The 14,143-nt window shown below is 34.6% G+C and overlaps 3 protein-coding genes across 3 annotated transcripts; 2 read left to right on the plus strand and 1 right to left on the minus strand.

The window, feature by feature from the left end:
* The first annotated feature begins 387 nt into the window (after window positions 1-387).
* LOC105339120 (dynein axonemal assembly factor 5) lies at window positions 388-5,772 on the plus strand. Its single transcript, XM_011444536.4, has 10 exons — window positions 388-1,066; window positions 1,373-1,615; window positions 1,800-1,886; window positions 2,475-2,707; window positions 2,785-2,994; window positions 3,152-3,289; window positions 3,684-3,852; window positions 4,035-4,333; window positions 4,840-5,188; window positions 5,391-5,772. The coding sequence occupies exons 1-10, from the start codon at window positions 436-438 to the stop codon at window positions 5,516-5,518; spliced, it is 2,487 nt and encodes an 828-aa protein (XP_011442838.2). The 5' UTR covers window positions 388-435; the 3' UTR covers window positions 5,519-5,772.
* Window positions 5,773-5,970: 198 nt separating this feature from the next.
* Window positions 5,971-9,658, plus strand: LOC105339131 (QRFP-like peptide receptor). Its single transcript, XM_011444547.4, has one exon. It carries the CDS (start codon window positions 8,208-8,210, stop codon window positions 9,510-9,512), a length of 1,305 nt encoding a protein of 434 aa, XP_011442849.3. The 5' UTR covers window positions 5,971-8,207; the 3' UTR covers window positions 9,513-9,658.
* A 1,015-nt stretch (window positions 9,659-10,673) lies between these two features.
* Window positions 10,674-13,444, minus strand: LOC105339138 (uncharacterized). The gene is made up of 4 exons (XM_011444561.4): window positions 13,174-13,444; window positions 12,922-12,980; window positions 12,699-12,824; window positions 10,674-12,361 (listed from the first exon to the last, which is right to left on the minus strand). The coding sequence occupies exons 1-4, from the start codon at window positions 13,373-13,375 to the stop codon at window positions 11,294-11,296; spliced, it is 1,455 nt and encodes a 484-aa protein (XP_011442863.3). The 5' UTR covers window positions 13,376-13,444; the 3' UTR covers window positions 10,674-11,293.
* Window positions 13,445-14,143: the final 699 nt, after the last annotated feature.

The following is a 14,143-nucleotide window of genomic DNA, read 5'->3' on the forward strand; positions in this document are numbered from 1 at the left end:
AATATTCGATTTTTTTTAAAGATTAAAAATAATATTATTATATAGCATATATGTTACATACCATATATAAAGTATATGGCATGTGTAATGTTTCATTTGCATTTAATTGTGGGATATCCCAATCATTGTTATCAATTGTTATCTGAATTGATTCGTCATTCAAAATCCCCTTAAAACTTTCTTGAGAGTCAACACCTTCAGTAGAAGGAGAAACTTGATCAATCAAATTCAAAGTCAAAATCAACTAATAAATTTGAGCGAATTAAATCAATAAAACCAGGGACGTATATACTAGTTTATACGTCCCTAATATAACTAAGTCGTGGATCCATTACAACGGGGTTCCATAGACAAGTTTTAGCTTGTTTATTCAACAAGTCGGGATAGGAATACGTGAATCACACATGTTGAAATCGAGGCGTTGCGATCAACAACATGGCGTGCGTGGACCAAAATTCCAATGCAGTTCTTCAAGGAATTGCCCGTCACATCAATTGTTTGGGAGAAGAAAACAGAAATACAAGAAAAAAAGCTTTAGAAGGAATAAAAAAAGATACGCTACAGCGAAAGCCAGCTTTAGAGTCAACTGAACTCCAGTTAGTGTTCAGTGAAGTTGCTAAACCTTTGTTAAAAGTTTTCTCCGATCCCGTTGAGAAATGCCGAGAATTATCCATCATTATCATCCGAGAATTCATGGAGAAGGTAGAGAAACCAGACGAAAGTTTACCTTATGTAATGCCCGTATTAGTTCTAAGACTGGGCCAACAAGAATTGACAGAACCTTCGGAGGAAATTCGGCTTATGTTAGTGGAATTTTTAACTCAGATCGTGGAATATTCTGGAAAGAGACTTTCGGTGTATCTTGACGACTTGATAAGAATTTTACAAAGGACAATTATAGACCCATTTCCAGATGTAAAGAAAGAAAGTTGCAGATGTACCTCAAAAGTGGCTAAAGCTATCCCTGAATATTTTCATATGCAGTCAGAATCTCTCATCAGTCCACTTTTAATGACAATCACACATCAGCATGCCAAAGTGCGGAGTCTAGTTGTTGAAACAATAGGTAAAATTCAAAAACCTTAATCATAGTTTATTATATTTTACTCTTCCCTATGATATTTAAATATCTATATACTGACCTGGGACCATTTTTCATCAGTTTATTGTAACATCATTATTCATATATAATTTCAAATATAGTGATGTAACAATACACTGAGGAGAAATGCTCCTTGGCTAGAATTGGACGTATTCTAGCCTTATTTTAAAAATGAGAACCCTGACACTTGTCTTCATGATAAAATTTAAAGTTCAGCAACACACTTGTTTATAGTAGTAAAATGAGCTTGAATTTAATTTTAATTTTTAGGCAGTGTGATGCAATATGGTAATAGTAAATCAATGGAAAAAGTGGTTCCACATTTGGCACAGAGGCTGTTTGATGACTCGCCAGTGGTCAGGAAAGCAGTAGTGAAGATTGTGGGGAACTGGTTGTTAGACCTACCCGACCGTTACTCCTTCCACCACAAGCTAATTCCTCTGTTGCTGACTGGTCTCGCTGACTCACAGCCAGAGATTGCCGAGTTAGCGGACACCTTGTGGTATGATACAGGTATGAATAATACAATTTACAAGTTCATTTTAACTTTACATTTAGTGAAGTTTGGAGACCTCAAAGAGGAAAATATTAATAAGCATCTCTTGTTTAATCTTGTTAAGAATTTACAAATCAAGCAGTTATTTTGTTAACTTTATATGGTGTATATAATTTATAATTTGCCTATATTAAACTGCAGGACTGAAGTATGAAAAAGAGAATGAGGAAGAGCTAAAGGACAAGTTAGATTTTTCCAAAGAAAAACCAGCACACTATCCCTCAAATGGTCAGTAGTACATTGTAATAAATATGTACATGTAAAAAAATAAAAACAAACAGAAAAATTGAAGTGGCAATTAGAAAAAAATGTTGTTGTTGTCTGATAAGAAATTGATCTAATCATAATGTAATTTTATTTCTATTAATGTCCATTAAGCCATTTATTTGGAAAACTAGGTCCAGTCTTGTATACCCTTACTGACTATGGATCAATTCATTGAATTATTGACAGTTTCATGACCTATTCATTCGCAATTTGAATATTGGTTCTCTTCCACTTTAATGAAGGAAATCCACTTAAGTGCCTACATGCTTATGGGTGCAAAAAGTATGATATTACATAATTCCTTTATTTTATTTTATTGCTACTCATTAGGACCCTACAGTCAGCTATGGTTTGGGGGACTGGCCATGGAATCGTTTTTATGCATCCTCCTAGCTTAATTTTAATGATTATTGATTTTAGATAGGAAAAAAAACCCACAATTAAAAAAATGTATCAGAAGAAGAAGAACCTTGTCACAGATGATACAGAAAAGATAAAGTGGAAATAATTTCTACTAACCCCTAACTTTATCTTGATTTTTTAACTCAGTGGAAAGACCCAACTTGGGCTGTCGAGTTCTGATGATGAGACACCTGTCCAAGATCCTGCCCGCCCTGATGAAGGATGTTACAGATTGGGTAGTAGCCACCCGACTGAAATCAGCAGCCCTTCTGTACTGGCTCCTCCTGAACGCTGAGGATTATGTCACCCAGCACATGGCAGTGCTGACCACTGGAATGTATAGAGCCTGTGTGGATGAAGAGGCTCAAGTTGTCAAAGATGTAAGAATTAAATGCTACCTTAGTAAAAATTAATTTAGTGTTAAATTCAGATTTTCATGTGTATTTTTTACAAACAGGTACAAAGAGCAGCTGAGTTGGTGGGATACTTTGTTTCTCCTGAGGTCTGGTGTAAGATGATTCTGGCCAATGTCAAGTCTATGCAGTCATTTAGCCCTGTCATGATCCTAGCATCAGTCATCAGGGGGTCCGAGAGAACTGCACTGAGACCATACCTGCCCAAAATTGTCTCTACCCTGAATGATTCAGACATCTGTTTTACAACTCAGGTAAATGTTTTTTACCTCTCAAAGAAGTGAAATTTTCATTATTTTGTATACTGGTAAATTTCATACAGTTATTGGTGGAACATATTATCATCTATCATTTTTCTGTCAAACTTTAAATCTGATCTTAATTAATATTAATGTATTTGCATTCTTACAGGTGCAGATGCAAGCACAGCTGTTAAACTGCACAGCAGCAATTCTACAGGTATCTGAAGAAGACTGTGCTGGAATAAGCCAGCTGCTGTTCAATCTTCTCCTCACAGTCCTGTGTCAGAATGAGGAAACTCATGGACAGGTACTTGCGTCTCATTGCAAAGTGTGTAATTAATGTGATGTAAAGCAATACATAACACTCAATCAGTTGCTTGATCTGTTACTAACATGTTTATTCGATATGTTATGCTGTGTTTTATTGAATTGCACTTGTTCACTATAGCTTTAGAATAAAGGGTTTGTTTAGGATGAAGTTTTAATAGTAGTGATTGCATATTTCTTTTTAAAATCAAATTTTCATCAGATAGATTATATTTCTAATCAACTGCATATTATAATAGAAACAATCACTTTTTTTTAATCAATGCATGTTTTCTACACATACATGTATTACATAAAATGAAATAAGAGTGTGCCATGTGTAAAAAAACAAGTTTGTAATGAAATGCTGATATTTATTCTTTTTTATTTTCCAGGTGAATGAACTTTTGGACAGTTTGTGCAAGGTTCAGGTACTGGAGTCCAGACAAGAGCTGTACAGTAGACACACCAAGCCATTGATTAACCAGCTGAAGGAGTCCGCCAACATGTGGACTGTTCATTCCACAGAGAGACTTCTGTTTGACACCCTTCTTATTGAATGTGGTAAGCTGAAGAATAAATTGCTGAATTACCACTGAATTTATGCATGTTACACTTACCACTAATTCCCAATAATGAAACACAGGATAGATAAAGACAAAGAAGGTGCAATAATTTGACAGGATGAAAATAAGAAATGTTTAGACAGTTAAAGATGCAATAATTGTATTTTTGTGTGTTTCAAGGACCCGTTGTTGGAGATATTCTGGATGAGGTTATGCCGATATTTGTGACAAACCTCGACACAGATAAGGACCCTGAGCTGCGGCTAAAGTTTTTCTCCCTGCTGTCCCGCCTAGTGATCAGCGCTGGGTCGACCCTGGATTCTTGTCACAAGTTTGGGGAGTTTGCAGTAATCGTAGTCAAGGATATCATCATTCCTAACTGCGTGTGGAAGGCTGGGAGAGTAGCGGGCGCCATCAGAACCACGGCTACTTCCTGTGTGTGGGCACTGCTACAGAGCGGGGTCCTCAGCAAGGACAAGGTATCCAACATTTCATGTTGATTTACCAACATTTAAGTTTTTTAAAGCAGAAGAAGAACTGTAAAATGTCTGTCAATTGACTGTACTTTGTTTAATATTTAGCAGAATGCCTTTTTAAGAAATACATTGCTAAATGTCCTGCTTTAAAAATAAAGAGAGGAGTCTATTTTAAATGTCCAAAATTAAATCAAAGCTAACTTTAAAAAAAAATTAATTTAGTAAAATATAAAACATTTACAGTATAATGATTGATATTGGTGCACATATACATGTATTATAAATGTACTGAATTTTAATTTGTATAATGTTTAGTAATAAATGTTCATGTACATATGTACAATGAATTAAAATGGAATATTCTAATTTATGGTTTACTTACTTTTTAAAATTAAAATTGATGATAGTTTGGTTTGATTGAAAATATAGTAGGTAAATGATTTTTATTGGTTTTAAAAGTTTTGTTCTTTTTAATACATGTAATAATCTATTGATGCTTTTAATTTCAGCTTATGCCAGTTGTTGAAGATCTGTTAACTCAAATGATTACTACAATGGATGATGACAACAAAAGTACACGACTCATTTGTTGTCGAGTGATGACCCGGTTATTTGATCTAATTGGCATGGAACTAGGTCAAGACCGATTGCACAATATGTATCCAGATCTTCTTAAACGCTTAGATGACAGCAGTGATGAGGTCAGAATCACAGTCTCCAAGACATTTTTGGCTTACTTTGATTGCTTTGAGAATGGCTACGACGTCATATTATACAGAGCTCATTTAGAAGCCATTTATAAAGGACTGTTGGTACATCTAGATGATCCAGAACAAAGGATACAAGAAGCAATACTAGGTAAGTTAAAACCAAGGACTTCAGTTTTTTTGCAAAAGTACTGGCCCAGTAGTATGATCAGCATATTTAAATAATAATAATAATAATCCCCATTTCCAGAATTTCAATTAGTTCTACAAATTTTGATAAAGCAGCTATACGAACCATTACATATAGGAAACAATTTATTTTGATACCTAACTTTAGCATGTAAATTTTTCAGAGGTTCTTAAGAAATCAGGCTCAATCTGTCCGACCATGCTACTTCAGGAAGTGGAGGAAGTGAAGCACAAACACAGGTCCAGTGTGTACTGTAACAAACTGATGGAGTACCTCAAGGGGCTGCTCTAGGGGCCACTTATCATGACGGAGCTTTGTAAGGGAGACCACTGATTTATAGACCTATACAAGGGAGGCTACTCCGTGATTGTACTATTTTTGTAAGGGTGACCCCGTGACGAAGCATGATTCCTGCAGGGAAAAGTACCCTCTAAGAATGGCGACATTTGTAAATGGAGACAACATCATATCACCACTGCCATGTGTATTTATTTTCAATGAATTTCTCATTTTAATCAATAAAATGTTCATATAAATTCACTCTATTTGAACCTATGGTTGATTTATAGCATTTAGAAAAATAAATTAATGTAATTTTTATACATATTTAACTAAACACACGAATGTGTTGTGGTGTTAGGATTACAAAAAGAGCAGTCACAAGTGAGTTCATTTCGAATAATGTCAAAGCATGCCTGATTGTCATTTACTCAATATCTATATTCACTGTAAATGTTTCAGTATAAATGAACATTAATTTTCAAAATGGGATACATGTAGCGGACTCCTGTTATAAGAATGCTTGCGTCAACGTTCGCAAACTTCTAAAGAAGAACTGTATATTTGTTAAAAAAGAAGATGGGGGAATAAGATGGCGTAACTGCTCATTTGGTTAAGTCGTAAAATACACTTTCAAATTTAACATTTTTTTCAATGAAATATATTTGATATGTTATAAAACAAGTTTACAAAAGGGTAATTTCTAACTATATTCAGTTTGAAATCTTTAAAAAAAACCCGGTAAGATTTTTTTTTTCTTAAATCTTAAGTTTTGGTGGTAGCGAACCCACAACCTAAAATATTGAGCTCAGACCCACTCTATGAAAGAAAATGCATTGAAGTTATACATGTAAAATTGACACTATTTGGAGGTTTCGACACGCATACACAAGTTTGAATCAACCTATTGCAAGTATTTAAAATATTTAAGGGTTACAAACCGATGTTACGTTAAATGTACATTGTTTTTTTTATTTATTTTTTGAAAAAGTATCAGATTTAATGATATTTTAATTTTGCAGTATCTAATTATTTCTCATGGGCATTTTACACGCCTTATTCATTTTTAAAACTGAATGTTTAAATTTTGTATGAGATGTCGCAATGTCTTTCTTTTTTGCCCTTATTTTGAATTTAGAGATTAAATAAAAAATTGACAACTTCCATTTTAAAACGGCTTCAAAGTTAACATATAATGCAATGGTAAGAGGGCAATGATATGTCTAGTATAAATAAATGAATTTGTTATTTCTTTGTGAATGATGTCTTAAGGATTAGAATGTGCTGCAGAAAATATAAACAGGACGGAAAAGGTTAAATTACAATATATCTTCCTAAACAAATCATTTTATTCACTAAGAGGACCGCGGCTGTTGGTTTCTTTGGAGGAACTACCGCGCATGTTACCGCAAAGTCCCCCTTACCATTATTTAGGGTTTTTCCTTTATTGCAGGAATAATTACTTTTCATGTAATCATTTCACGCGTTTGTAATATTTAACAAAACGGCATCCTACCGATAATTTAAAAAAAATGTTTTATAGGTAGGAGGCTAATCTCTTATATCTACCTTTTATTATTAAATACAAATATGCCTGGAAGCGGGAACCTTCGTTTTGTTTACAAAGGGTTTTTACCGTGTGTATACTTCATTACATCGCTACATTTCTGAACACAGCCTCAAAAATGAAACAAAAAGGTAACATTACTTAACTTAATCGAATAGACGATTCCAATGAAATATACTTGGTTTTTTTTGGTTGTTTTTTTTTTTGGAATATGCTATTGTAAAAGATTTTCGTGACGTATATACATGTACTTGAGTTGTTTATTGTTTGATCAATTTATCTCAGATTACAAATGTATCATGTCGATCGATTTTCGTTAAAGCTATCGTAAAGTTACGGTGGTAAATTTATGGGAAGATTTGAATGACCATAGCCCGGAGAAATATTCCGAACTATATGTACGTGCAGTATTAAAATCTTTAAAATTGTGTACATGCAGATATTCATTTGGCATAATTACTAAGACAAAATACTATAACAAGTGTTATTATAATGTCAACCTATTGAAATCAAAGTGTTGAATTTAAAATCTATATTTAAGCATGATTAATTCTAATTACAGTAAAGATTTATAGTTGTTCTTTTCTCTCTATCCCCTAGCTGGCTCAAATCATACCGTTTACATAGAGTGAATTTGGTTTAATAAATACGCCGAATACACATATTTCAAAATAAGGGGATACAGAAAAACGATTTAAATATCATTTAAACTTTATATGTTGAATATTCTAATTGGTCAACGATAACTGTACTTGCAATTGTACTTTTCACACACGGCCTTTTCCACGACGACTTATTAAACTTAATTCCATGATGATGATATGGAAACTATGCGGCAGATGGGTAATGCGGCATTGTCCTTGATAGCCGTGTTGACCAAAGACTCGGTGGTGCCCTTCCGCACCGATACTTAATCGGAAGTCAACCCGGTTCAATACAAAGCTACCTGATTGTTTCTTACAGGTCACAAGTAACAAATCTATGGGGTGTTATTCAAATATGACGTAGAAGTTGATGTCAAAATTCTCTCTTGATAATACACATTCTCAAGAGTCCTCTCTTACAAATGCTTGATGTGGGCGATATATAAAAGCAGGGCGAGCAAAAAGCTGTATTATTTTAGTCAGTTTCGCCATGGCTAATTCAACAGTATCTGTATGGCACACCGGCGTCACGAACGATTTTAACCAGTCTTTGTTGATCACAAACAATTCGTCGGCATCTACAAACACTTTTAGAAATTTTTCTTGGGATTTAATAAGCCTAAAAGTTATGTGTTGTGCCCCAAGAAAAAACTATACTTTGTTACAAGTTATGTGCGATTCAGTATTCTTCCCGGTTATTCACAGCCGCAAAATAGCCGAACCGGAAATTTCTTCGGCTTCCAAAACCATCCTCATGGTTCTGTATTCTGTAATAATTTTTGTCTCGCTGGTGGGCAACATGTTGGTCTTGATCACGGTGTGTGGGAACAGGAACATGCGGTCCGTCACAAACGTCTTTATTCTTTCCCTGTCCGTCAGTGATTTACTCCTGGCCCTCATTGCCACACCCATCAACATGGGCAACGTCATGTCAACGTATTGGAAATACGGGGCCTTTGCCTGCAAAATTGTCCCGTGTATAACTACTTTTTGTGTGGCCTGTAGTTCATTGACGTTATGCTGTATTGCTTTTGAGCGTTTCTACGCAATAGTTTATCCGCTGAAGGTCAAGTTTTTTCAGGCGTCGACCAGACTTGTGCCCCTACTGATAACCGTTTGGGTCACGTCATTGATATCAGGGACCCCCCAAGTTTTTTATTTTAAGCTCATCAAGGCGAGAGACGTTTGCGGGAAAGTTGTGAATGACGTTTGCACACTACCTCTGATCACAAGTAAGACAATGGAGTTTTTTCAGTTATGGCTGCCGTTTGTTGTCCTTTTCGTCACCCCTCTTCTTGTGATGACAATTCTTTACTCAATCATAATTGTTAAGCTGTGGGGAAGACGACAGATTGGGATATCCATGAAAGCAAGCGACTCCTACCGACTGAAGCAGAAGAAGCGCGCCATCAAGATGTTGGTGACTGTGGTGGTCCTCTTCATCATATGTTGGCTTCCAATTCAAACCTTCAATGCCGTGGGAGAGAAAGCTTCCAACATGACACCCGTAGCCACCTTGCAGTGGAAAGCGTTTCTGAAATGCTTGGCTCTAAGTAGTAGCTGTTACAATCCCATTGTTTACGCATTTATGAATGAAAACTTTAGGAAGAATTTCGCAAATCTGTTGCGCTGTGGAAAACACAGAATTGAACCGCTTTCCGTGAGAAATGTCAATCACAGACAATCGATAATGACAAAACCAGCGCAAGCCGTATGGATCAAATTCGGATCCGAAAATGTCACCAGCGCGCCGACCACGAATCAAAGGAAGACAACTGAAACTAACATTAAGTGACCATAATGATTGCATGTGAATGTAATCTGTATATTGAAGGGGCATGGTCACGATTTTGGTCAAATTTTATTTTTCTGTCTTTATTATTTACAAATGCTTCAGGAATGCATTTCTAATGATCAAATGAATTTTAAGAGTCAATCGTAGAGTTATAAGCAAGATACAAGGCTCACAACTCTTTGTCATGTAAACAAGGCTCGTGCTCTGTTTTTGTTTACAAATGTTAAATATATCAGTAAAAATGTTTTTCAAACTAATTTGTCTAATACCTTCTTATTCATTTTAAGCATAAACAAATAGTTCGTAACGATTAACAATTTATTTTTGGTCTAAAACTGTAATGTTCACTTCAACATTAAAAATGTAAACAAAGGCTTTGTTCACATAGCAGAGAATTGTAAGATCTTTAACTCGCTTATAACTCAACAAATGACACTCAAATTTTAGTTGCATATTAAAAATGCCTTACTGAAGCATTGTAAACAATAAAATCGAAGAAATAATTTTTGACCAAAAATCGTGACCATTTCCCTGCAGAATACTCGGTTTGTCGGGTCGTAGATAAATATGTATACACAAGTTCTTATTTCCTTATGATGGAACAGACATTTTAAAAATTGTTATTTTAAAAGGGTACACGTGTAGGTTATATTTATCATGTTTATGTTTTCTTTCAGATATATTGGTAAATATTGTATATCGATAATTGTATTTAGATGAATTCTGATTTGTACTTTGACCCTGTAATACATTTATCTCAAATCACATATCACAATCATACTGAAAATGTGTACAAAGGAAGCTTCATTAATTTTTGTTCATTGAAGACTAAAATTCATTAAACATTCTCCTTTAGTTATTAACGTTGTGGTTATATACATGTACAAATCATTGTTTGCTTAATTTTTACTCAAAATATATATTTCTTACCCAACCTTTCTTTGACAAAATTGTTTTTGAAAAGATGAATTCTTAATGATACAACTACTGTAACCATACATTATATACATATTTATGGCTATTCTCTATCACACATGTACACACTTGGAAACTATAATACTGTCGATGCATCATGGGTACACTTATCTCGACTCCATAAATCAATTCAAAGCTGACATGTATTTAAATACTTTAATTATTTCAAATATCATGGTACCTAACCAAACAAAATACTTTATATGTACAATCTCTGTACAACCCTTCCATTTTAGAACCAAAAAATAAAGTGACGATAAAATTAACTGTATATCCCATTACAAGTACACTATTATTTAACACGGGTTGCACCGCATCTGTTGACATTTTTTTCAATCACGCACAGAAAAAATTGAATTTTCGACACTTTAATGTAACACGTCACTGAAATCGCTTAGTCTCACAAAGGCACGGTCCAGTACCATATGATACTCTGCCGTCCACAAGTCTTAAATTACTGTACATGTAAGTGTGACATCTGTTGTTAAGATTGCGGCATGAATGGTCGTGGCCATGTTATACTGAAATATATATATATATAGCAAAATATTCAAAGTTTAAAGCGAAATTAAATGGATTTTTTCTTAACTTAATCACATTTTATAACTCGACAAATCCATTTTAAAAATCGAATGATGAACTGATAGGTAATTTTTGACCACCTAACTTTCTTAAATTCTTCACTTCGTAAGTGGTGTTCATCCAGATGGTTCATGTAATGTTTTCTTAGATTCTTCACTTCGTAAGTGATGTTCATCCAGATGGTTCACGTAATGTTTTTGCTTAAATCTATTATGTCATTATTGCTAGGAGTGTCGGAATCCAGTTTTCCCGTTCAGCAATCCATCATCGTAAAACACACGAGTATCGGGATAGTTAGACCGAATTGCCTTTAGTACCAAATACTCTATGTCTTTAAAGTATTTCCTGGGCGTGTATCCGTCACGGATAGACCGACACACTGTCACGAACTTTGGGGGATTTCGTCTAAACACCCCCAAAATGTTGTTTATTAATTCTCCCCTAGTGTGGACCTCCTTTCGGTTCGTCCTATGTTCCGTTACCACAGTTTCGTTTGGGGAATTTGCTCCTTTGCACATGCCAAAGAGGGAGGGATTCAGTAATTGATACGTTTTATGGGAGGTAGAAAGACAGAAACCGACAGTCTGAATAGCACTCAGTTGTATTTTATTTAATTCTAAAAATTCTTTAATAATTACGTCAAAAAGAAGCGTTGAGTTTTTCAGCGCGTCCGAGCAGAGATGTGAACGCCAGAGGAAACTTTTATTCAAATAAAACTGTTTTATCTTGTTCCAAAGATTGTTTCTGCACTCCCTATGTTTTTCAAATCTGCAATTGTTCAACTTAATAAATTCAATCAAATCAGTTAAAAAATTATCCAGAACCTTTTCTGCAGGTGGGTTCATTGGACAAAATAACTGATTTAGGAAGCTGTCCAGCACCTCAATGTTTGGTACCGCATGATCAAAGAGAGGTTGGGATGCATATTCACAACCAAAAAAATCTTCGTCGATGTCAAGAATAATATCGACATTTTTATGGATGGAGTTGAGATATTCCACAGCCAAATCTTCTCTAATTTCGGTAAATCCAATGGATCTTTTGACAAAGCATAAATCATTTTCCATTTCTACTTCCGGATTTGTTTCGTCTTCTGAAAAAAACATGCACTTTTGACCTGTTTCGTCTGTGATGCACATACAAAAATCTTTTTCTGCCCCCAGACTAGACTGTTGGACGATTGTCCAGCCTAGCTGAATTGTGCCGGAGAACTTCGAAGCGTTGTGGTTGATATGATCCCATTCAGGCCAAACCCAGACCACATGTTTGATAAACCCTGCCATTGCTGCCGCCTGTGAGAATAAATTAAGAATCATTAAAGATGATATTCAAGAAAATGTTTTCTATGAAGACTGGTCAGCTATTTTATATAATAACTGAAGATGATGTAGAGAAATGTACTAGCACTGACCATTGTACCTTTGCCATATTTGATATTCCTACAATGAATTAACAGCAAACACGCATACATACACACACAATAAGGAAAAGGTGAACGTTATTATCACACAGCCGATTCCCAAGAACTTTACTAATTTCAAATATCCGTCTTCATGAAAACATCTATTTATTTTCTTTTTTTGTTGACACTGCATACACATTTTCTCTTTGCATGTATTAACCTCGTACCGTAATAAATCCATCGTTGCGCTGCATCATCATGTTGATGTCTTGTCCATCTAAGGGCCATTCGAAAAAAGGATACCCTTTCAAATAAGAGTTTATCGCAAGATCACTGTGCCCATCGATGTGGATCTAGAATTTCAACCAAGGGAAAAATCACCTAACCAACCTTTTAACAAAAATAATCTGCATTAATTCTATATCACCAGAAATTGATTTCACCACCTACTAATGTTACGTCTTTGGGGATTCTTCCACGCTCAGCCTCTCTAAGCCAAAACGGTAAAACTTGAAAGAACAATTTTAAAACGAACTAAGTTATGTTAATTATAAAAAATATAGTAAAAACGCATTCCCAATTGTTGCAATACACAAGCTATTATGTTTTCACAGAAGAGACGGATTCCTAGCATTATCATTTTGTGTTTTATTTTTACAAGACTGAATAAAAAAACACGGAATTTTGATATAACTTTTATACCCTCATGATGTTCCTCCACAACGTGGACTGGTAGATATGACCATCTGCGTGCTGGCTGTCTATTGGACAATTTCAAACGGTGAACCTCTAAATGGTCATTTCTCCATGATAATACAGCCAACCTTAGGCCAATGCAAATGACAAATAAAGCACAAATCAAAAACATCCATTTATAAGATCTTGAGAATCGCATCTTCCTCATGACCTGCGACCGACAGGATTTCAAGTTGTTAATGTATGATTTGTAAATTTTCCGTGTTCTTTTCGCGACTCAATCTGTTGACAGAATTTAATGAAACAGATGTATGAAACTCTTTTTCCCTTGACGTGATAGCTATATAGATATAATGTATCGCGTGTAGTGGTGTGACAAAGATAGAAAAAAATCGCCTATATGTTTTGAATTTAATGGACCGGCGTTACTCACGGCTGAAAGTTGATTTTTCTTAAAGATAACACGCTCTCAAAACATTTTTGTCCGGTGGTAGAGTTTTCTCAAGTCAATTTCTTTAAAAGAGATTTGAGCGTTTTTCAATGTTTTTTCACTTGGTTGTAAAGTTTAACCATTGTTCTTCATTTTCAAAATGTTAGATTAAGATATTTTCTTGATATGATATAGTAATTGTTGTCTACATGTCCGATGCAAGTATAAATTTCTAATAATTATGTGTCTTATAAATAAATAACATTAATATGATCGGTCAAAATCTGGTATTCATGAACTGTTGAATACAATTGGGATATAATATGCGATAATGATATATGCCTTCAAGTTGTTAGCTTAAACTATGTTTAGTTTTAAGGATGAAAAACATAGCATTCATAGATACCGAGGCACGAAGGAATTCGTATTTTAGATTGCTTGTAGAGAATTCTTTTAAAAATAAATTATATTAACTATTATATATGATTGTTTCACGACAGAGTTGAAGATTTCTGATATATAACAATTTAATAAAACATATAATTC

Source organism: Magallana gigas, chromosome 7 (assembly GCF_963853765.1).
Source record: "Magallana gigas chromosome 7, xbMagGiga1.1, whole genome shotgun sequence".
Taxonomy (NCBI): Eukaryota; Metazoa; Mollusca; class Bivalvia; order Ostreida; family Ostreidae; genus Magallana; species Magallana gigas.